The 25,124-nt window shown below is 39.6% G+C and overlaps 1 protein-coding gene across 1 annotated transcript in view; it reads right to left on the reverse strand.

Moving 5' to 3' along the window:
* Window positions 1-25,124, reverse strand: part of spata5 (spermatogenesis associated 5) — a 77,782-nt gene that overhangs the window by 4,874 nt on the left and 47,784 nt on the right. Inside the window, 1 exon segment of the mRNA XM_046865803.1 lies at window positions 11,464-11,628. Within this exon segment, the coding sequence (XP_046721759.1) occupies window positions 11,464-11,628 (165 nt within the window).

Genomic DNA, 25,124 nt, shown 5'->3' on the forward strand with positions numbered 1-25,124 from the left:
GAAGAGAGAGAGAGAGAGGCTGAGAGGAAGAGAGAGACTGGGAGAGAGAGAGAGAGAGAGAGAGAGAGAGAGAGAGAGAGAGAGAGAGAGAGAGAGAGGCTGAGAGGAAGAGAGAAAGACTGAGAGGGAGAGACAAAGACTGAGAGGGAGAGAGAGATAGAGGAAGAGAGACAGTCTAAAAGGGAGAGAGAAAGAGGGAGAGAGAGAGAGAGAAAGAGTCAGTGTGTGGCCACTCCATCCCTCTTGTTTTTAAAACACCTCAATCACTTCATATAAACTTCACATTTCCTCTCATAGCCCACTTTCCTCCTTCTTTCCCTCCTTGTGCTCTTTCATCTGTATCTATCCCTCCGTTATTCCCTCCATCTTTACAGCACTGTCCTGCACCCTAATTTACTCCATCAGATAACTCCATTACGCTTTCTGTTTTCATTCCTCCGTCACTCCCTCTCTCGCTCAATCTCTCTCCTTTTCTTCCTGTTACTCCTCCACTTTAGTTGTCTCTCACTCCCTTTCCTTTACACCCCCCCTCTATGCAATCTTTCACTCCTCCCTCACGCTCCATTTCTCCTTTTTTCATCACTCTCTATTGTAGCTTTTAATTAAAAAAAACGATTGACAGCCATGTTGCTCCTCTAGAAGCCCCGCCCCCTTTCCACCATCTCACTCTTGCCTGTTTCTTCATTTGTTGGAAATAAAAAAGATTTCTACTATTTCAAACCGCTTTCTCCGCGATTCCAAATTTATTTATTTTTTATAAACATTCGCTGTAATGGTAAACAGTTTTACTGCTCTTCTCTGCAGCTTAAAATTCTCCATATGTGGCCATTCAGTGTGCATGGGCAGGAAGTGTGTGTGTGTGTGTGTGTGTGTGTGTGTTTGTTTGCTTGCTTTAAGATTTGTCCGGAGACTAACCCAGAGTGAACATTGCTCCGGTTTGTTTACAGCTGATCAGAGCGATTGTAAACAACATATTAACCAAAAATGCTAACTCTGCACCCGACCAATCATAGTGCAGAATCGAACACTGCTCCAAAACCCCAGGTGTTCTACAGATGTGGGTTTTTTTTGTGTGTATTTTTTCCCCCTTCTCTTCTTTTCCCCCAAACCCAAAGTCCGAAAACCTTTAAACCTAAAGCTTTTAGTGTGAAACTAAACTACTAAGTACCCAAACCCTGTAGACAGAGCTAACTTTATACTTGAAGCACACAACATGCACTTATTTTATATCCAAACACTCATTTTAAATACCGGTTCTTATTCTTTCATGTCTAATACCTGTAGCATGCACATATTGTAGACCTAAACTTGTAGGATGTACACATTTTATACCTAAACTCTAAAGCAAGAATTTGTTTTATACCCCAAACCCGTAGTTAATACTGACGTCCTACCTAAAACCTGTAATATTTACTGATTTTATAAGTAAAACCTGTAAAATACATAGATTTGATACCTAAAACCTGCAGTATATATACTGATTTTATTACTAAAACCTGTAGAATATACTGATTTTATACCTAAAACCTGTAAAATACACAAATTATATACCTTAAACCTGTAGAATATACTGATTTTATAACTAAAACCTGTAGAATATACTGATTTTATACCTAAAACCTGTAGAATATACTGATTTTATAACTAAAACCTGTAGAATATACTGATTTTATACCTAAAACCTGCAGTATATATTGATTTTCTTTAACTAAAACCTGTAGAATATACTGGTTTTATAACCAAAACCTGGAGAATATACTGATTTTATTACTGAAACCTGTAGAATATACTGATTTTATACCTAAAACCTGCAGTAGATACTGATTTTATACCTAAAATCTGCAGTATATACTGATTTTATAACTAAAACCTGTAAAATACATAGATTTCATATCTAAAACCTGCAGTATATACTGATTTTATAACTAAAACCTGTAGAATATACTGATTTTTTACCTTAAACCTGCAGTATATACTGATTTTATACTTAAAACCTGTAGAATATACTGATTTTATACCCAAAACCTGCAGTTTATACTGATTTTATAACTAAAACCTGTAGAATATACTGATTTTATAACTAAAACCTGTAAAATACATAGATTTCATATCTAAGACCTGCAGTATATACTGATTGTATAACTAAAACCTGTAGAATATACTGATTTTATACCTTAAACCTGCAGTATATACTGATTTTATACTAAAAACCTGCAGTATATACTGATTTTATACCCAAAACCTGCAGTATATACTGATTTTATACCTAAAACCTGCAGTATATACTGATGTTATACCTAAAACCTGTAGAATATACTGATTTTATACCTAAAACCTGCAGTATATATTGATTTTCTTTAACTAAAACCTGTAGAATATACTGGTTTTATAACCAAAACCTGGAGAATATACTGATTTTATACCTAAAACCTGTAGAATATACTGATTTTATACCTAAAACCTGCAGCATATACTGATTTTATAACCAAAACCTGGAGAATATACTGATTTTATACCTAAAACTTGTAGAATATACTGATTTTATACCTAAAACCTGCAGTATATATTGATTTTCTTTAACTTAAACCTGTAGAATATACTGATTTTATAACCAAAACCTGGAGAATATACTGATTTTATACCTAAAACCTGAAGAATATACTGATTTTATACCTAAAACCTGTAGAATATACTGATTTTAAAACTAAAACCTGTAGAATATACTCATTTTATTATTAAAACCTGCAGTATATATTGATTTTCTTTAACTAAAACCTGTAGAATATACTGGTTTTATAACCAAAACCTGGAGAATATACTGATTTTATACCTAAAACCTGTAGAATATACTGATTTTATTCCTAAAACCTGCAGCATATACTGATTTTATAACCAAAACCTGGAAAATATACTGATTTTATACCCAAAACCTGGAGAATATACTGATTTTATACCTAAAACTTGTAGAATATACTGATTTTATCCCTAAAACCTGCAGTATATATTGATCTTCTTTAACTTAAACCTGTAGAATATACTGATTTTATAACCAAAACCTGGAGAATATACTGATTTTATACCTAAAACCTGAAGAATATACTGATTTTATACCTAAAACCTGTAGAATATACTGATTTTAAAACTAAAACCTGTAGAATATACTGATTTTATAACTAAAACCTGCAGTATATATATACTGATTTCATAACCAAAACCTGTAGAATATACTGATTTGTTTTTTACCTAAAACCTGCAGTAGACACAATGCAATACAAACCACTTTGTAATAAATCAATAAAGATTGATTCTAAAAAAATAAAATAAAAAAAACTTAACTTGTTTTATATCCAAGTACGTATTTAATACCTAAAGAATGCAGTATGCACTCAAGCACTAACTTAGGTAGGCAAGTTTTCCTAATGACTCTTTTACCTGAATCCTCTGGGATGCAATGCATTTTTAAAGCCTGCTTGTATTTTACACCTGAATGTACACTAAGTATGTACACTGTTTTCACCTGCCCTATGTACTTATTTCCCAGTCAGTAGGCGAGTATGAAGTATGCACAGATTGTGGAATTCAAAGATTATCAAACCAAATACACACGTGCTGTACACATTTTTGAGTTGTTTTCAGATTAGTCTTCTGAAACTGTGTGTGTGTGTATATGTGTGTTTGTGTGTGTTTACATGGCGTGTAAACAGCATGACTGTATAATTGCTTGTACGAGGCGGCCATCAATCAGCGGATTAAGTCATATGTCAGAAGGAATACAAAGGCAATCAATGCTAAAGGGATTGTTTGTGTGTTTGTGTGTGTGTGTGTGTGTGAGAAAGATATCTAAATAACAGTTTCTTGAGTTCATGTCGTTTCCATGCGACCAGCATGTACACAAACACTCAACCAAATAAACAGGTCTACTGCGTTTCAGTTAGCTTCATGTGTTTATACGGACTTAACGGCGCATGCACACACACGCGCACACACACTTAAATGCTTGACAGGCAGAGAACAGGACTTAAGTTCCTTACACATCCTACACATACACATTTAGCAGGGGTGCAGGGGGCCCGAAGAGGGTAGAGCCGTGTGTGTGTGTGTGTGTGTGTGTGTGTGTGTGTGTGTGTGTGTGTGTGTGTGTAAGAGTGAGTGAAAGGCCTAGTAAACACACACACAGTTACACACTTTGAAAGCCATAGGAAAGGCCTTATGTTTCTTTACACTCACTCACACACAAAGAATGCACATCCAAGTGTGTGTGTGTGAGTGTAAAGAAACTTAAGGCCTTTCCGCTGGCTGTCAAAGTGTGTGTGAGTGAGTGAGTGAGTGAGTGAGTGAGTGAGTGTGTGTGTGTGTGTGTGTGTGTGTGTGTGTGTGTGTGTGTGTGTAAAGAAACGTAAGGCATTTCCTCTGGCTGTCAGTGTGTGTGAGTAAATGAGTGAGTGAGTGAGTGGGTGAGTGTGTGTGTAAGTGTGTGTGTGTGTGTGTGTGTGTGTGTGTGTGTGTGTGTGTATAAAGAAACGTAAGGCATTTCCTCTGGCTGTGAAGCTTTAAATTATAAAAGTGTGTTTCTATTAGGCAATTGAAAAAAACAATAACAAACTGAAACATGGCCTGGGAAAATTTTGTTTTGTTTGCGAACATTAAGGCATTCCTTACACACACACACACACACACACACACACACACACACACACACACACACACACACACACACACACACACACACACACACACACACACACACACAGCTCTTCCCTCTCTGAGGGCCCCCTGCACGCCTGCTGAATTATGGCTGCCCTCATTTCCATCTGTCTCACTCTACCAAAACACACACACACAGACACAGACACACACACACACACACACACACACACACACACACACACTTATAATTCATGTAACTAAACCCACTTTCTTTGCATTGCATATGTACAACAGGATCTACACATAACATAACTAGCAGAGATATTTGTATCAGCAGATTCACCACATGGCAGGTCACGTATGCCGTCCATTCACCCATCCATTCATCCATCTATTCATCCATCCATCCTTCAAAACGCTCTATATATTCATCTATCTAAAATCCATAAATTTAGTTATCCACCCAACATCCATCCACCCATAAGCCATTCATTCACCCATAAACCATTCATTCATCCATCCATCCATCCATCCATCCATCCATCCATAAATATAGTTATCCACCCAACATCCATCCACCCATAAACCATTCATCCACCCATAAACCATCCATCCATCCATCCATCCATATAGTTATCCACCCATCATCCATCCACCCATAAGCCATTCATTCACCCATAAACCATTCATCCATCCATCCATCCATCCATCCATAAATATAGTTATCCACCCAACATCCATCCACCCATAAACCATTCATCCACCCATAAACCATCCATCCATCCATCCATCCATCAATATAGTTATCCACCCAACATCCATCCACCCATAAGCCATTCATCCATCCATCCACCCATAAGCCATTTATCCATTACTTTATTCATTCATTCATCCATCCATTCAAAATCCATAAATATAGTTATCCACCCATCCATCCATAAGCCATTCATCCATTCATCATCCATCCAAAATCGATATAGTTCTCCACCCAACATCCATCCATCCATAAGCCATTTATCCACCCATAAGCCATTCATGCATCCCATTATCCATCCATCCAAAATCCATAAAGTAGTTAAAAAATTTTCTGTTTCTTTTTTTTTTTTTTTAATAAATCATTCCTTTTTTCCCCTCTCTCTTCTCTAGATTGGTGCGGGCGCACAAATTTGTTCTTCTAGTCCATCCATCCATCCATGCATCCATCCATCCATCCATGCATCCATCCATCCATCCATCCATCTTTCTGTTTTCCTCCCTCTTTTTCTTTGTTATCCTTCAGATTTCAGATCTGTGATATGCAGAATGTGGTTTTCTGGAACACACTGAACTGTTCAGCGTTAGAGTTTCCTGCATTAGACTCATCAGCCGCTCTGCATTGCACCTCATTACTGCAAAACCGCCCACACTGATTACAACACACACACACACACACACACACACACACACACACACACACACACACACACACACACAAACTGACCACATCCTATTTTCCACTGATCCCAGAATTACTCTGCTCTTCTCCTCTCTAAGGAATGATTCAGCAGAACATCAGCTTAATAATAGGTGGAGTTTATATCACTTCCCCTTTGACTCTTTTTTTTTTCTTCTTTCTATTGTTTTCAATGTTGCCTTTTTCTTTCTTTCATCCTTTCAACCCATTTACATTCATACTGCTCTTCCTTACATTTTCTTTACACCGTTCCTTCGCTCTCTAGGTCACTTGTTCCTTGATCCATTTAGATTTCATTCATTTATACTTGGATATTTTTAATCTTCTATTTATTTTAATCTTCATCCTTTCCATTTTCTTCAAACATTTGATTTTCATCACTTTTCCCTTTTTTTGTTACTCGAAAATAAACTAAAATTATTATTATTTCCCCTCCATTTTCTTCTCACAGTGTCGTCTTCTAATTCAAAAAATTTCTGTCTTCCTTTAGGTCACTTTCTCTTCTTCGCCAACTTTCGTGGTTCCTTTGCACCATGTACTTTTCATGCATTCAATTTTTCCTTTCACCTTTTTTTTTGATCATTTCATTCTTTTATCATTTCTTAGATCCTTTCCCTAATTCATACATTTTGTTTATTTTACTGCTTTCTTCCCTCTTTTCCTCCCCCCCCCCCAATACAGTGTTTATCTTTCTCTCTTCCTCGAGGTGTATTTCATTATAGAACTAATTAACATGTCCGTATCGGCTTCCTCTGTTCAATTGTGTAAATAAAGGCAGGCAGGACTTTAGACGCCTCTTTAATGGGTCCTCAAGTGCCAAAGGGGCATTCCATCAACTTCCCCTCTTTAACACACACACACACACACACACACACACACACATATATACAGGTTTCAAATTTCATCAGGAAAATTTCAATTTGTGCATTGTGTGTATGTGTGTACACGCACATGTGTGTGTATATGTGTCTTTTTATGTATGTGTCTATGTGTAGTTGCTTCATAAAAGTTTTAAAAATAAAAACATTATTCATCACTCTGACACACACACACACACACACACACACACACACACACAGCTCTAGGCAGCTAATAAACCCAACAAATTGAAACCCACTATAAATCTAGAGCTAAACATATATACTTTTTTATAGCCCTAGAATCTCCTGAAAGTAACACACACACACACACACACACACAGTTTGTTTCATGCAGAACATCTACAACTTAGGTTTCACACATGACTGAAATATTAATTTTGCAACTTGACATTAACAGTTAACCTTATTTAAAAAACTCATTTTTTACACTTATTTTTACATTTTCTCGATTCACCCATAACCGATCCCTCTATCACAGCTGACAGCAACATTTCAATGTGCTTCCCGTTTTTCTTTCTATTGTTTTTTTTTTATGTTGCCTCTTTCTATCTATCTTCCCAACCTTACATTATTTCTATTTTTTTTTATTTTGCTTCCACTGTTGTATCTTTCAATTGTTTTCTTCCTATTTTTTCATTAATTCATTCAGTCATTCATTCATTCATTCAGACCATCAGTCATTTCATCAGACTTTTATACAATCAGTCAATCATTCAATCGGTCATTCGTTTAGTCAGTCATGTATTCATTCAAACTTTCAATTATTTCATCAGATTTTACTGCAGTCTTATTCATCCAGACTTCAATCATACAGATGATGTGATTCATTCACTTTGTCAATCAGGCAGTCAGACATTCATCCAGACAATCAGTGTCATGTACATGTCAAAATAATACTCTAGGGTTAAAAAATTGAAAAAGATTCCTTAAACTGACACTATGTGCAAACTATATAAACAGATGCTTTTGTGCTTCGTGAACATCCCATTCTACATCCTTATTGGCAAAATTCAACAATAAAAAAAAATTTTGAGCGTGTTTGGGATTAAATTCTATTCAATGTTATTCATATGTATTGCAGTTTTAACAATTGTCCTAAAGCAGCTTTATAGAATTAAACAGATTATGAATATACATTCAAGCATCATAATTTAATCCCTATATCTCTGAGATGCCCAAATTAAAGCCCACTATATAGCTATAAATTACTAAGAATATAAGTACTGAAGTAGAATTTTAAAAATAAACCTACATTAGCTAAGCGGATTCATGTTTTATGATTTTTTTTTATTATGAAATCATAAATTGGAGGAACAATTGCAATTTTAATTGTAATATAATGTTTGGCAGACTTGCTGTTGGCCCTTCATTGGAAAAATAAATAAACAAAATTTTATATTTTTATTATATTATATTATTAAGTTGATTGCATTTATTGCATCCTTGACAAAAATCGGAGCTGTAACAGAGAAAATCAGCAGTGAACTCGGCCACGCCATCGCACAAAACACACTCGCAGCTTGAAGTCTTCTTGTGCCACGGATCGCACACTGATTCGAGCATCAAACCGCAAGCTCGGGGGCATTTTGTGCAAGAAAAAAAGCGTGACGAATCGGACGGAAAGTGACGACTGAAAAGACACTACAAAGAGGCCGGAGCTCTCCAAACGCGCTAAACAGCTCGAACTTTAACCTCTCGGGGGGTTCTGCTGATTATTACAAACAGAGCTCGAGGGCTCGAGGAAGTTGTGATCGTTTATTGGGAAAAGACTGGAACAAAGACAGAAAAATAAAAAATTATTTTTATATAGCTTTTACATTTATATCTTTTTTTATATGAAATCAGATCTTATATTTCTCTAGTAACAAGCTTTAAAAAAACTCCGGAAACGAAAGACTAACTAATAAATTGTTAACAAAAAAATTAAAAATTGAAGAACCATACACTATATAGACAAATGTTTGGGGGGGATTTTGTGCCCATTCCTCCACAAGGGTGTTAATAAAGTCAGATATTGATGTAGGTGAGGTGAGGAGGACTGGGGTGCAGTCAGCATTCACATTCATCTCAAAGGTGTTCAATAGGGTTGGAGCTCTATAGCAGTAAAGCAGATCTTCATGGACCTGGCTTTGCGCACAGGGGCACAATCATGGTGGAACAGTTTTGGGTCTCAGTTTAAACGAAGGAAATTTTATCCTAGCGCATCCAAAGGCATCCGAAGTGTGTGCCTCCAATTCTGTGGTAAAAGATTGGAGGAGAACCACATATGCACATATACAGTTTTGAGAAGAAATCTTGGACTTTGTATTCTATAAGGGGAGAAAAATATGTTGATCAAGCACCACTAGATCATTTCTATAACTCTTCTCCCATGAAGCCATTTACGTTCTAATGATCGTTATAACACGGTGCTAGTTTTGCCTCTCTATCGTCTTTCTTTTGAGGGGGGCTTCGTTATCCTGTGTATAGCGGAATGCTGTAGACATTCAGTAACCCAGTTGAGATCTATGGGGCCAGACGGTGATCCAATCGATACTGATAACTCAGAGATTATTGATAACACCTGTTGCGGTAGCTGGCGTGCGAGTCTGTTTAACACGGTATCGTAACGAGGTAACTATGCCATGACAGGCAGATTTTAAGGAGATGAGTTAAAATTCTAAAATAAGTTCAGACTGAAGAACTATATTTTCGATATTTAATCCAAATGTTTGTATTAAGATGTATAGTTTGTATCCACCACTATGAGTGGGTATAATTCCATTCTGATTTCCTGCTACCGATTCAGAGCGATTTTTTATTAAAATTACAGACAATTAATGTATCGTTTAATAAATGCTTCGACTGACTAGACCTATTTTTTTTTTTAAGTTACATATTCAGCTTTCGGACAATTTTCATTGTTAAAAGAGTTACAGAAATAAAAAAAAACCCGGAAAACTGAAGTGTGTATATCTATAGTTATAGCTATAATAAATAGTTATAATGTATTTAAATGAAAACAAAAACAAACAGTAAAGTAATGTTGAACTTTTACAAAAGGAGGACTTCAATATTAGGTGCAAATGTAAATGAATAAGTCCTGACATTATTCAAATACAAAATAAGTAAGTGAATAAAGGCAAATTTTGTTAAAGTGCTGTTGTATAAGTGCTCTGATACACACACACACACACACACACACACACACACACACATATATATATATATGCATATATGCAATTTTGCAAAGATTTCAAACAAACTCCTTACACATTGTCATTATAGGTATTGTTTGGAGAATTATTTCTATTTTGGAATAAGGCTGTAACATACTTTCGGGATTCACTGTAGTATATCACTCCATCCAGAAAAAGGTTTGAAGGTGTGATCACCTGTTACTCTGTGTTCAGACTTGATTAAAAAAGAAAAAAGAAAATCTGAACCGGAGAAGCATTGCTCATTCTCACCTTTAATGCTCTCTGTCTTCCAGCAAAGAGAATTACAACTATGATATAAAGTGGTCAGAGAACAGAGTGAGTGAGTGAGTGAGTGGGGGGGTTAGGAAAGAGAAGCAGGCAGCCTAAGGAAAGCAGCTGTCATTGGAAGCTGAGGCTTGTCCCGAGAAAAGCAGCTTTAACACACTCGTGCCTGAAGGCCACTGAACCTTCCGGAGTGAGATGACAGCATCAGGAATGCAATTAAACTCTTCTTCTTCTTCACTTCTGTGTGTGTGTGTGTGTGTGTGTGTGTGTGTGTGTGTGTGTAAAAGAGAAAATGTGTGTTTAAACCATCCTCTTAACTATTCTTCTTAAATATATAACAAATTTAAATAAAATTTTATATCAGCTTACATGTCTAGTGTATATGTGTGTGTATATATATATATATATCTCTGTTCATTCATACAGAAGAGACAGAAATGTAATAAAATTAAAGCTGCTGAGTCACAGTGCATAAACACACACGCTCTCCCTAAGCGTCATCCTGACACACACAAACACACAGCCAGACAATGGTGTGTTTGTACACAAGAATCACGAGGTGCATCAGTAAAGAACAGCATTTCTCTCTCTTTCTCTCTCTCTCTCTCTCTTTCAACTGTGTGTGTTTAAATGCGAACATTATCTATCTATCTATCTATCTATCTATCTATCTATCTATCTATCTATCTATCTATCTATCTATCTATCTATCTATCTATCTATCTATCTATCTATCTATCTATCTATCTATCTATCTATCTATCTATGGTCATCTCTTTATATGTCTGTCTTAATGTTCATCTGTTAATTTATCTACCAGTCTGTCTCCTAGTCCCTCTACTTATCGCTTGTGTTTGATCTGTCTGTTCATCTGTGTGTGTGTGTGTGTGTGTGTGTGTGTGTGTGTGTGTGAGTGAGTGTGTGTGTTTATCACTCTGTCCTCCTGCACCAACAACTCTGAATTTGTACAATGTACAGAAAGGTTAAAGCCCCGCCCACAGCCTCCATGACCCCTGACCTCCGCTCCTGAGTAGCGTTCCGTGCGGGTCACGAGGTCCTCCAGGTGCACGCTGGGATGCACGGGCATTTTACGGAACTGCAGGCTGAAGATCTCTCTCCTGGTCGCCGCGTCAGGGAGAGGAACGTACACGATCCGATCTAAACGGCCGGGACGCATTAGAGCCTAAGAGACAGACAGAGGGAGAGAGAGAGTTTCGTGATTAACAGATCCATTGTTCAGTGTTTATGTCGCCTATAGAGTAGACATAACGCTCGTATCACAGGGAAAGGTCAAAGGTCGCTCTGCATCAGCCGGCAATAAAAACAACTCCAGGAAGTGAAGAGGAAATCATTGCTGCTCCATGTGAGCAGGTCTTTGTCTATCTCTCTCTCTCTCTCTCTCTCACACACACACACACACACACACACACACACACACACAAACTCTGTGTGTTACATCAGCTGAACTGAGTGGACTAATTCTAACACTCCATCTGCTTAGAAGGAAAACACACACTCATTCCACATCTCTTTTTAACACACACACACGCACGCACGCACGCACGCACGCACTGTACAGGTTAAATAAAATTACCCCCCCTCCCCAACACACACACACACACACACACACACACACACAGCTGGCCTGCTGAGTTTTAGCAGCATGTCTGAGGTGAACTACAAGACCAGCTGGTAGGGTCTGTAAACCTCAGCACCTGTGTGTGTGTGTGTGTGTGTGTGTGTGTGTGTGTGCGCGTGTTTGTGTGTGCGTGTGTACTAAAACAGAGTGTGTGCAAGTACGCCATGACATCGGGACTGGACATAAGGAAAGAAGGAAGAAAGGAAGCAAAAGTAAAGAAGAAGGGAAGAAAGGAATGAATTAAGTCAGTAAGGATGGAAGGAAAAAAGGAAAGTAGAAAAGAAGAAATGGAGTAAAACAGTAGGCATGTATGTAAATAAGGGAATTACGGAGATACAGATGGAAGTACAGAATGAACTAAGAAGGGATGGAAGAAAGTAAGTAAAATAAGTAAGGAATGAAGGGCGGAAGAAACTCAAGAAAAAGGCATGAAAGAAGCAGAGAAAGGAAGGAGGGGAAATATAAAGGAAGGAATTAAGTAATTAAGGAAGGAAGGAAGTCAAGTAGTACAGAAGGAACTGAGGAAGGGAACAAAAGGAAGAAAGGAAAGGAGTAAGGAAGGATGAAAATAACAGTAAAAGAACTAACAGTATAAAAAAAAGACATGACGATATGGCCTCCATGTTTGTAATATACACACTATATGGCCAAAATCATTTCAACACCTGACCTGATCTCCAACTGCTCCCGCAAGCTTGAAGACACACGGTTTTAGGACGTTTTCATGTAATTTTCCCTCAGAATGTTTAGATGTGAAACTACAGTGTGGGAAAGATAAATTATTATTGTAGGAGGAACATCTCGGAAGCCAGAACACTGCTGAATTTCAGTCCTTCTCGCGATAATGTTGGGAGTATAATCAAAAAGAAATGTCCATTAGAGACCAGGATGGAATCGGTCATGGAGATCCTGTTCTAACACGAGTGGGATTCCCGGAGTTCTGAGGTACCATTGTTCCCAAACAAGAAAGTCTTTGGATGGTGGAGCATGAAAATGTTCCAAACATGTTTAATTCTGCATGAGCACATGATCTCCCCGAAATCTATTCGAACATCTTCCCAGAAGAGTGGAGGTATTAGAACAGTAAACTGAGACTAAATGTGGAGATGTGCTTTACATGGGAAGGTATTGACCGCTTTCTATACAATTATTTCTACATTTCCACCGATCACAGGTAGGTTGGTCCTGCCACAGGAGAAACACACGAGGATGAAAACCGCAGAGGAACATCAACATTTTTCTTTAAAGGTGTCGATACACTGCTGCGAAATGGAGACAGGGTCCGGATAAACTCAGATGCTCGTGTGTTTCCAGTTCATAGTGGGAGATTTGGGCCTGACAATGGACTTGCAACCACACATTAACACACACACATAAACACACCTCTTCTGGCAGTGGTAGTGTCCAGATTAAACAACAGGATACGAGATCTTGCTCAAAACAAGCACGGCATGAACTCAGTGTGCCATCCAACACACACACACACACACACACACACACACAATGTGGTGAGTGATGAAACTGACTCATTGAGAGATCCAGAAACACATCCGCTTCCTCTGCAGCATGAAACCAAAACATTCGGCTTGTGCCAGATACACACATACTATCAAGTGTGTGTGTGCGTGTGTGTCTAGGACTAGTCATTTTCGGCAAAGCTGTTCCAACAACCAAATAAAGAAAGAGAGGAGGATGAAGGAAAAACAGCACCGAACCGTAAATAGTAATTAACAGTACTGCTGCTGACTACTGCAGGCTCCACCCACCTATCAACAAACCCCACCTACATCAACATAGAAACCCCACCCCCCTTTAAACACATTTTTTTAAACAAAATGCAGGTAGTCGAGGTCGCTGTCTGTTGCCGAGGACAACCGGATCCCGGTGCCCGGCAACAGACGTGCTTTTAGCGCAATGGGTCAGTTTACAGCGGCATTGTGAAGAGGAGATGGAGACACACACACACACACACTCACCTGTCTGCCAATATACAAAACACTGTAATTTAGTAACTGTGGGTGTGTGGAGACTTAAGGTGGAGAGGAAGGGAAAAAAAAATCATACACACGCAACTCTCTCACACACACACACACACACACACACACACACACACACACACACACACACACACACTCGGCCTGGGTGCTGTGTTTATGTCACCATAGAAACTTGTTATTAGTGCCAACTATTATATACATATCTCTTACTCTCTCTCTCACACACGCACACACACACGCAGGCACACACACACAGTAGTTATCGACCTTATGATCAAGCACGACCCGTATGCACCCATGTGCCAAACCGTGTGTGTGTGTGTGTGTGTGTGTGGTTAAGACATTTACAGCAGCCTTAACTCATTTATAGAGATCCCCCTCTGGGGTTAACTAGAGGCCATTCTCTCAAACACACACACACACACACACACACACACACACACACACACACACACACACACCATAAAAAAGGCTCTTAATTTATTTATTCATTTAATTTAATCGAGATGCATCTAACGCCCACCCAATCAGCAGCTCTAAAGCAACACTCTCGATCCGCCGTAACCATGGAAACAACTCGCTTGCGTTGTCTTTCGTCTTGCTTATAACGGAGTGTCCACTTCGATCGGGACACACATCGTCCACACATTGTCTCCTCCTCTCCCCTTCCTGTCTGTATCTGTACAGGCTGCTTTAAGGCGCTTTGTGAAGATAACTGTAAATCCCCTAAATGAAAGAGTGCACTTCCACCTCCTCCTGCTCAGGTAATGAGTATGTATACAGCAGCAAAAAAGGGGGAGAGAGAGAGAGAGAGAGAGAGAGAGAGAGAGAGAGAAAGAGAGAACAGAGGGGGAAGGGGGGGGGGATGACAGGCAGGTATTAAGATTCAATTCGAAACAGGAAGGAAGTTGAGAGGGATGTGTTGAAACAGAGCAAGAGCAAGAAAGAGAGGGGAGGGAGAGGGAAAAAGAGGGATAGAGAAAAAAATGAGAAAGAGAGAGAGAGACAGAGGGGGATAGAAAGCGTCTTTTCACACATGTTCATGTCGGAAAAATATTCAGGTCTCTGACATCATTGATATAATCATGTGCTTTATCTTTATACAGTGTTTGTGTAATGCAGAGGTTTGTGTGTGTGTGTGTGTGTGTGTGTGTGTGTGTGTGTGTGTGTGTGAAAGATTTACAAGGTTTCACAGAAAGGCTAGCTGGGCGTGCTGAAGCAGCTGTTGTCTAATTGAGCCCTGCCAGTCAGACAGATTTATACTTCTCTCTCTCTCTCTCTCTCTCTCTCCTTTCTTTTATTATGTATAAGGTGTCCACGAACTGCCACAGTTTGTGACACACCAGTATGACTTTTCATGCAACCTGAGACAACAGACAAGAGTCAGAATTGGAGAGAGAAGGCGACCTCTGGTATTTCATTTCAGGTTGCTGTCTTAACATTAGACAGAGGAAAAAAACAGCAACGGATAAACAGTAACAGGAAGACGTGTTCCCCCGTTCAGCTTACATAAAAATTCAGGACGTCCGGATATGCAAATCGCATGTACAGTTCACAAAAGTAGCAACAATATTGACACGAGACTTTTCCAGCCATATGTGCTTCTTGCCCAAAATGTTCCCACAAACTTTGAGGCACACAATTGTATAGAATGTCTTTGGATGCTCTAGCAGAAAATAATCCCTTCACTTGAACTAGGATACATAAACCTGTTCCAGCATGACACTACTAGCCCTGTACACAAAGCCAGCTTTATGAAGATATGCTTTACATGGGTTGGAGTGAAAGATCTCGTGCTATAGAGTTCGAACCCTATTAAACAAATTTGGGATGAATGTAAATGTTACGCTAAATGCACCCTAGGCCTCCTCACCTCACCTACATCACTACCAGCCTTGTGGTTGAATGTATCTCCACAAATCTCTACTGTCAGAAAAGTGACTGGAAGGAGTACCCAAATGCAGGACGCAAGCAGAATTAAAAATACAGTCTTTAATGAATGACCGGGGAGTAACTAAGTGAACAGTTCCATGGAAGAGTTCAGTAATCCAAACATGGAGGATTGAGGGCAAGGCAGAAAAACACAACTTGACTAAATAATCCAGAAATCAGGCACGCCGAAAAGGGCAAAATAAGGCAAAGCAAAAACACGAAAGCAAAAACAGTCCAGAGTCCAAAACGGTAATCGGGCAGGGAGGGCAGAACAGGGTTCCGAGACAGGGTTGGAACTAAGAACCAATTACTAGACATGTACGAACATCCTCGAGCCGGAGCACGAAGAAGGTCGAGTACCAGCAGCGGACACAGCGGGACTTGGAACACCTTGGAGTGACCTCCAGGGGCAGGTCTTTGGTTGGCACCCAGGTTTCTGGCCGACGTGATGAGGTGAAGAAGCACCCTCTGCAAAGACCACGATATCAGCGAAACCCAGGGGCCAAGCAAACACCTTGGAGAAACCCGGGGGCGGAATAACGTAGCCACAAGGCTCAGCCGTGCAGTGGTGCAGTGATCTTGGGAGTTCGGGAAAGCTGGGCAATACCCCCAGCCAGGCAGGAAGGCTGAGCTTAGACAGCAGGGCTCAGGTGCCAGAGGAATAGCCATCTTAAAAGGTTATCAAAAGACCAATTGGTGTGCCATAGATTGGGCAGGACGTACCCTAAAATACTCAGTTCTCTGCTGGGGACTAAGGTTCAAAATATCCACGGCCTCGGTTGTGTCCTTGACTTGCCAGTTTGAGGCAGGGCAACTCCAACGCTTTGGTGCATCTGCTGGGTCCATGTTTTGGCCAGATTATTCTGTCAGAAACAGTAAATGGAAGGACCCAAATGTAGGATGCAAACTGAGAATAAAGATACAGGCTTTTAAGCCAGCAAAACAGAACAATAAGGGGCAGGCAGAATCAGAATCTAGGAACAGGATCAGGAGTAGGGAAGAGGAACCAGAGCAGACAGGGTGGCAAGAATAATCTGAGGGACTCAAAGCGCTGGTGAGATAATCTGCCACAGAGGTAATGTATTTGTTGTCCTTAAATACCAGGTGGTGCGATCAAAAACGGCAAGATGGCCGCCGACCTGCAAACGGAAGGTCCTGACATCCACAAAATATACTCAGAAGAGTGGAGGTTATTCTAAAAACAAATCGGGACTCAATGTGGAATGGAATGTTCAAAAATCTTATGATCAGGTGTGCAAAAAAAGCTTCTAGTGTAGTTGGAGCTTGGCCTTTAAGATGTAAATTTCAGTACAGAGGATAATACAAAAAGTCTGAATGGCTAGAATGCACTAAACTTAAGTAATTAAGAAAGTAGATTAGATAGATAAATAGAACATCCTAGGTTGCCTATATTAAATAATTTTCAATAATCTATTTATCTACTTATTTTCTTGTTTCTAGATCTCTCTATCATTACTCAAATTTAAGCATTTGTGGAACTTAAACTTAAAAACAAAATGGAACTGCCGTTCATTGCTATTGAAAAAAGAAAACACTGTCAAAGGGTAAAAAGAGCTGGGGGGAAAAAAAATACAAATTGCAACAGGCGTGTAAACTGCACCGTGTTAGACGATAGTCAGGTTTGAGACATCAGCCTGCCGGTCTATTCCAGTCACTTCCTGTGTTTTACAGGAAGGGGGTCTGCTTACATACGCCTGACCTTGGATAACAATCCTGAAACGCTACACCATGTCCTGATCTATTTCAGCTTCCCTTTTTACTGTAAGCACCAGGCAGCATCCGCTCGCTGTGTACACTACACGGCTCCCGGAACGAGAGAGAGAGAGAGAGAGAGAGAGAGAGAGAGAGAGAGAGAGAGAGAGAGAGAGAAAAATGAAAGATTGACAGATCCAAATTCATGTGCTTTTTGAACATCCCAGTCCGCATTTGCTGTTATAGTGACCTCCAATCTTCTGGGAAGATGTTTACATGTACATTTGCGGCATTAAGCAGACGCCCTTGTCCAGAGCGACTTACAAAAGTGCTTTGAATTTCTAGCAATGGATGAAACTACACTGATTTTGTTCCACTGGATTTTGTGGAGATTTGAGGGTCAGAGCTCTATAGCAGGAGATCTTTCACGCCAACTTATGTAAAGCATATCTTTATGGAGCTGGCTTTTCTGAACAGAGGCATCGTTATACTGGAACACATTTGAATCTTCAACATTCAAATGAGGGGAAAATTTCGTCCTAGTGCATCTCACGATATGTATAATTGTGTGCCTTCAAGTTTGTGGTAACAGTTTCTATAATAGATTATAATAGATTATTAACAGGTTATAATAGATTATTAGATCAGCAAATGGGGACGAAACGAGGAATTAGATGTTCATATCAATCTTGTGGTCAGGTGTCTACAAAATTTGGTCCATTTAGTGGACTGATATACTGAGCAAAAATGATATACTTGCATTATATCTGATCCCTGTGGTTTTAAATGGTGATGGGTTTAACTGATGTTTGCAGTCGGTATTTTTCCATATCAAGTGACAGGTCATTCATGCTGAGGTCTTGGACAAAGAATTCTTTTGCCATAAAAATGCTAAAGTTTTTCGAATAAAACTTTTATACAAGTCTAGAAAATACATTTAGGTTTCGATGATGAAGATCCTGGAGTTTAACTCGAGCCGGATTGCAAACTCGAGGATAATACTGCACTTGAAGTTTAGTTTACAGAGAGACACATTCCTTCTCTGTCTCTCTGTAACACATCTGACTGTCAGAGAGCCACACCTCTGATTGTATAACCACTCCGGATGGAGGTAATTCCCTTTGGCCCAAATACACCCAATAAAACATGCGCACACACACACACACCTACCTTTATTTTATGAGGACCAACCAAATGTCCCCAATATGTTAAATTATCATGCATTCCTTTTATTATGGGGACATTTGGTTCGCTTACTCTCTGTCTCACAAACACGCACACACCTTTTTTGTCTTTAAGAGAAATCAACCAAATGGTCCCAATAAGTCAAAATATCAACTATTCATATTATTATAAGAATATATGGTCCTTACAAACAAACAGTTTTTTTTTTTTGAGGACTTACCAAATGTCAATATGAAAATAAGCCTATTATTATGGGACATTTGTTTTTTCTCTCTCTCTCACATACACAGTACACACAGTATTTTTCTTCTTTAGATGAACTCTCTTTTATAAAACACATTTTCATATAATATGGGGATATCTAGGCCTCACAGATGCACCTGCAAACAGTTTATTTTTATTTTTATGAGGACCAACCAAATGTCCTCAAATCATGTGATGGCGGTTTGCCCAAAGTAAAAATCAGGCTCTTTCCCGTCTTTTGAATTTCCCGCTGAGCTGAATAAAGTGATCTGGTGATTTCTCTAAAACACAAACTTTCTGAGTGTATCAGTTTATGAGGACCCACGTCCTCAAAAATCCAAATAATCCGACATTCCTATTATTATAAGCATTGTCGGTCCTCACAAAGAAAACACACACATGCAAACTCACACAGACCCATGTATACACACCACACACTAACAGTTAGAGTTCTCTCACATGCAGGCAGTCTTTTCTTTATGAAAACCAACCCAATGTCCCCCAAATGATAAATTTGCTCCTTACACACGTGTTGTACTTCTTAAGTACTATGATATGTACTATGATCAAAATTTTCTCACACACGTGCAAACAATCCACTAAGAATGCACAAAAACATTACTAAACATAGTCGTACCGTGTTCTTTTTTGTTTTTTTAAAACACCCTCCTGTCAAACGTGTATTGTGAGTCAAAACAAACCACGGTTGCGGAGAACCCCGACCCATACTCACTTCGTGTTTTTCCATTTCATCATGCTTTTATTGCTTTCGTTTCTATTAAACAAAAGTAACTTCTACTCGACGCTTCACTGTCAAAAAATGAGGGGATGGTTTCCTATGGATCAAATTTACCTGCAGGCTCACGTGTCAACACCTTTACCCAGACAAACACAAAGGAATATTACTAAACACAAGCTTAGAGATGATTTAAGATGTTGGACATCTGATCAGAAGGTCATGTGTTTAAATCCCAGCACCATCAAAGTGCTACTTCTGGACCTTTAGAAAGTACCTTATAACAGCAGTCGCCAACATTTTTGCGCCATGGACCGGATTAATGTCGGTAATGTCGGTGTGGCGGATAAATAAAACAAAATAAAATGATATGACCGTCATAAAAACTGGTATTTTCTAAATATTATGATAAATGTGAATCCACTGTGTTGTTTTTTGGTTATGTTGCTCGCTTGGGGGTTTCAATTTAGCGGTAATGTATCATGTGTTATTGGCCGGAGCAGCCCCTTTAAGAAGGTAGCGAATGGAGGTAAGACATGTGACCGAGGCATCATGACATGCATTAAGAGTGAGTCATAGACAGATGTGGCGGAGAGAATCCGGTAATTTTCCAAAATAAAACATCAGAATCAAATAATAAATCAAAAATAAATAATGTAAGTTATCAATTCTTTCTGTGCGGCCCGGTACCAATTGACCCAGGGGGTTGGGGACCACTGCCTTATAAGATTGGAACTCCTCAACATTATAAACAAGGTTCAAGCCAATAGTGCATCTGTTTGTTATATAGTTTGCAAGCATTTTTGGTGCACAACTGACTGATCCGGAGCCCCGGCAACATTAGAAATAGTTTGCTATAGGTTTCCTCAGTGATGATTGCAGGTATGTAGTGCTGTAGAAACACTTTCTAGCTAGATAACTTGTGCTACAAACACATGATCTCAAATTCCCCAGCATGGCAGGACTTCTGATACGGCACTATATGGTCATAAGTGACTTATTTGAACCACAAGCAATTGTATAGGATGTCTTTTTTCTGAACTAGAAGACCCAAACCTGTTCCACCAGGACAGTGATTCTGTGCAAAATGCCAGCTCCATGAAGATATGCTTTACATAGGTTGGACTGGAAGATCTCCTGCTATAGAGTTACGAACTCAACCCTATTAAACAGATGAATATGAACGCTGCACAAATCACCATCGAATCTAGTGGAACATCTTCCCAGAGGAGTGAAGTTTATTATAACGGCAAATGGAGACTAAATGTGGAACAGGATGTTCAGAAACCACCTACATATGGACACACCTGATAAGTTTTCACACACATTTTACCACACATTTATGACCAAGTAAGTTATTTTGCACATGTACACAGAGATCGTCGCAGTGCATCATGGGAATATGGAGGATTATGGTCCGACCAGTGTATATGGACTTGTACATCAGGTGGAGTCTCAGGAAAGCCGAGGTTGTATGGAAGTGCTGATACGACGATTTTCTATCTCAAGGATCAGTGGCTCTGACACACACACACACACACACACACACACACACACACACACTTATCAGCGGAAGAGCGAGTTGTGTGTGTGAAAGATAATGATGATGGAGATATGGGATCATTGTTCTGCTGCATCAGATAACCCGACAGTCCTCACTCACTTGCTCGCACACGTACACACTCACGCACGCACGCACGCACGCACACACACACACACACACACACACACACACACACACACACACACACACAGAGACAAAAAACACTGTTGACTGACAGCTGACTGCTGTTTCCCAACGGCTTCACTTAACACTATAACTTCCTGTTTACCCAAATGCACAGAGTGTGTGTGTGTGTGTGTGTGTGTGCTTGCGTGCATGTGTGTGTTTTCTGCAGGGGGTTCCTGTACTGCCAACAGCTCTTCCCATGGTTCCTTAACCACCTGTGGTTTTGTTCTTAAGCATACAAACACACACACTCTGTGTGTGTGTGTGTGTGTGTGTGTGTGTGTGTGTGTGTGTGTGTATATGTGTGAGAGAGAGAGAAAGAGAGCAAAAAGAAAATCGAAGTAGTTATTAAACTGGAAGAAAAGAACCAGAGATCTCCCTTTTGTCAGATCTCTCTCTTTGCACACACACACACACACACACACACACACACACACACACACACACACACAAAGCACTAATTGGAGCTTTTGTGGGGACACTTCCTGTGGCAGAGACCAAAAGGAATGCAGAGACAGAGACCCTGTGTGTGTGTGTGTGTGTGTGTGTTGTAAAGAAAGAAAGAAAGAAAAAAAGAAAAAAGAAAGAAAGAAGCAGAACAAAATAAATAAACAAAAAATTAACATTCCTCTGCACGGAAGAGCATTTGTTGCCGTGTTGTGTGTGTGCGTGTGTGTGTGTGTGTGTGTGTGTTTGCATTGACAATTACCCTTACTCTTTTCTCTTTCTCAATCTATTCATCCTTATCAGTATGTCTCCCTATCTTCAAACCTTTCTTTCTATCACTTGTCTGTCTCCCTCAGCTCTTCATCATTTCTTCCTCCTGTCTTTGTCGTCTCTCGCTCATCCTTATCTCCGCCTCTTGTTCCGGTTCATTCTTTCTCCTCCGATTTCCCTCCATCTCTCTCACACGCACAAAAGAATGAAACGTTGGCTGACCACAAACGTTATCAGGAAAACCTGCGTGCGTCTGTGTGTGACCAATCGGTGACCGATGTTCGTTGTGGCCCCGCCCACATATCCTGTAAAGACGTCGAGTCTAGCACAAACACCTTTTTCCAGGGGTTTTTCTCTTTCTGGGTTTATTCCTGTACATATTACTATCCATCGCTTTCTGTCCTTCTTTACCTCCAATAATCTCTCACTTCATCATCAGTCCTGCCTCGGTGTATCAGAGTCAGAAGGTGGGTCCCGTGCTTATATGGTGCTGATGTTCAAGACTGATAACAGAGAACAGATAAGACGTGCGCACACACACACACACACACACACACACACACACACACACACACCTATAAATAGTTCCAATACTGACCATTTGACAAAATTGCCCCTCTACACTAATCTGTGTGTGTGTATGTGTGTGTGTGTGCGTGCGCGCCTTATCATAAAAGGCCCAGCTGAGTAAACAGCACACACAAATATTGTTCTGAGGCAGAGCGTGGCTCCGTCCCAAATGCCAGAGTTCAAGTGTATCTGGTCTTCTTCCTATAACGTATATTCCCCAAAATGCACTGCAGGAGTCCCAGTGTGGCTACTCGATTCGCACCAGGAAAAACTATTTGTGCTTTTCATGTGCAGAAATGCGTCTGGAGTGTGTCAAACTGATTTACAGCAGTTTCGGGTATTTATAATACTGTATTGTTGGAGTTCTTTTTTCTTGATATAAATACACACGCAGCACAAATAGAGTTATCTGTTTTCTGGTACGGATCGAGTAGCCACACCCACAATGCGCTGCGAGAGCCTGAGTATATTCTCCATAAGGCACTGCAAGAGCAGGGTAGCAAAGGGGCAGAACATTTCCAGTGAATAGTAAAACCAAAAATGTGTTTATGGTCAAAAGTTTGGTCACATTTAAAAAAAAATTTCTCATTAAGCACATTCTCACGCTGGGTCCTAAAACACACCCCGTTCGTGACAAAATGCACTTCTACAAAACCATCGCCAACGACAAATATTTATAACATAACCATAAAGATCTAGAATAGATTTCCTCTCCAGCTTTAAAGAAGTGGAACAATCAAGAACAGGACATTTTGCATGTTTGTGCCCCACAATGCATTGCGACAGGTGAGCAACCGCTAGAGTAACCTTGGGGACGAAGAATACCCATAATGCACCATGCCAGAGGAACACCATTTAAATCAGTAAAAAGTGTTCAGGTGGGATGGGACTCTCTCTCTCCGTCTCCAAAACAGGAAGTGAGGGAATCCCATTTCCTGTCTGATTCAAAAGAGAGAAAGGAAATGTACAGAAACCTGGCACACAAGTTTCCTTCCTCCCTATTTACTTATTACCTCTCTCTCTCTCTCTCTCTCTCTCTCTCTCTCTCTCATTCCATTTTCATCTCTCTGGTATATTTTGGTGCTTTCATAACAAAATATCAGGAACAACACCATGAATTGTGTCAAAAAATAGCACAATCTCTCCCTCACTTCCTGTTTCTCCTATTTTTTCACTCTATATTTACGTCACAGGGCGAAAAGAGTTCCGTGAGTGTGTGTGTGTGTGTGTGTGTGTGTGTGTGTGTGTGTGTTAGTGTGCCAGAAAAGGGGGAAAAAGTGCACACACACCAGTGCCTCATTTAGCCCAGAACACTAAACACAGGAAATGTGCTTAAGCAAAACACACACACACACACACACACACACACACACACACACACACACACACACACAGCAGCTGGTTATGGGTTTACTGGTCTTTCAATATGTAATTAAATTATTTTCAATCTTTCGAGCTAAACCCTTGGCAGTGCTGACTCTGACTCTGACAGTCCAGTTCTGACTCTGGCTCCGGCTTTGACTCGAATTCCGTCCCTGATTTTAAAGAAAGATAGAAAGATAAAAAGAAGGAAAGAAAGAAAAAAAGAAAGAAAGAAAGAAAGAAAGAAAGCAAACATGTTGAAAAACTGGCAGAAAGAAAGAAATTAATAAAGTAAAGAGAAAAGAAAGAAAGAAAGAAAGAAAGAAAGAAAGAAAGAAAGAAGAAAGAAAGAAAGAAAGAAAGACAAAAAGTAAAGAAAGAATAAAATATGGAAAATGTGAAAAAAAAAGAAAAGGCATATAAACAGACTTAAAAACTGTCAGACTGGCAAAATAAATAAATAAATAAATAAATAAATAAAGAAAGAAAGAAAGAAGAAAGAAAGAAAGAAGAAAGAAAGAAAGAAGAAAGAAAGAAAGAAAGAAAGGAGTTAGCGGTGTTCAAGTGCGAGTGTAAGCAAGGATGCTGATTGGGCCGCTCATGTTATGCCGTTATGGCAGCATCAGGTGGCAGCTGGGAGGAAAATAATTTTATTAAATTTACTTTACATTAAACAATCGAACATTTATTTTACACACACGACGACACGCTGAAAGAAGACATGGCAGTGGTGTGTGTGTGTGTGTGTGTGTGTTAAACACTTCAGGCTGTGCTCATCACACAGTAGAAGGAAGAAGGGAGGAAAGAATTATGATGAGTGGGTCTCACCTCATCCGCCAAACACACACACACACAC

Source organism: Silurus meridionalis, chromosome 14 (genome assembly GCF_014805685.1).
Source record: "Silurus meridionalis isolate SWU-2019-XX chromosome 14, ASM1480568v1, whole genome shotgun sequence".
Classification (NCBI taxonomy): domain Eukaryota; kingdom Metazoa; phylum Chordata; class Actinopteri; order Siluriformes; family Siluridae; genus Silurus; species Silurus meridionalis.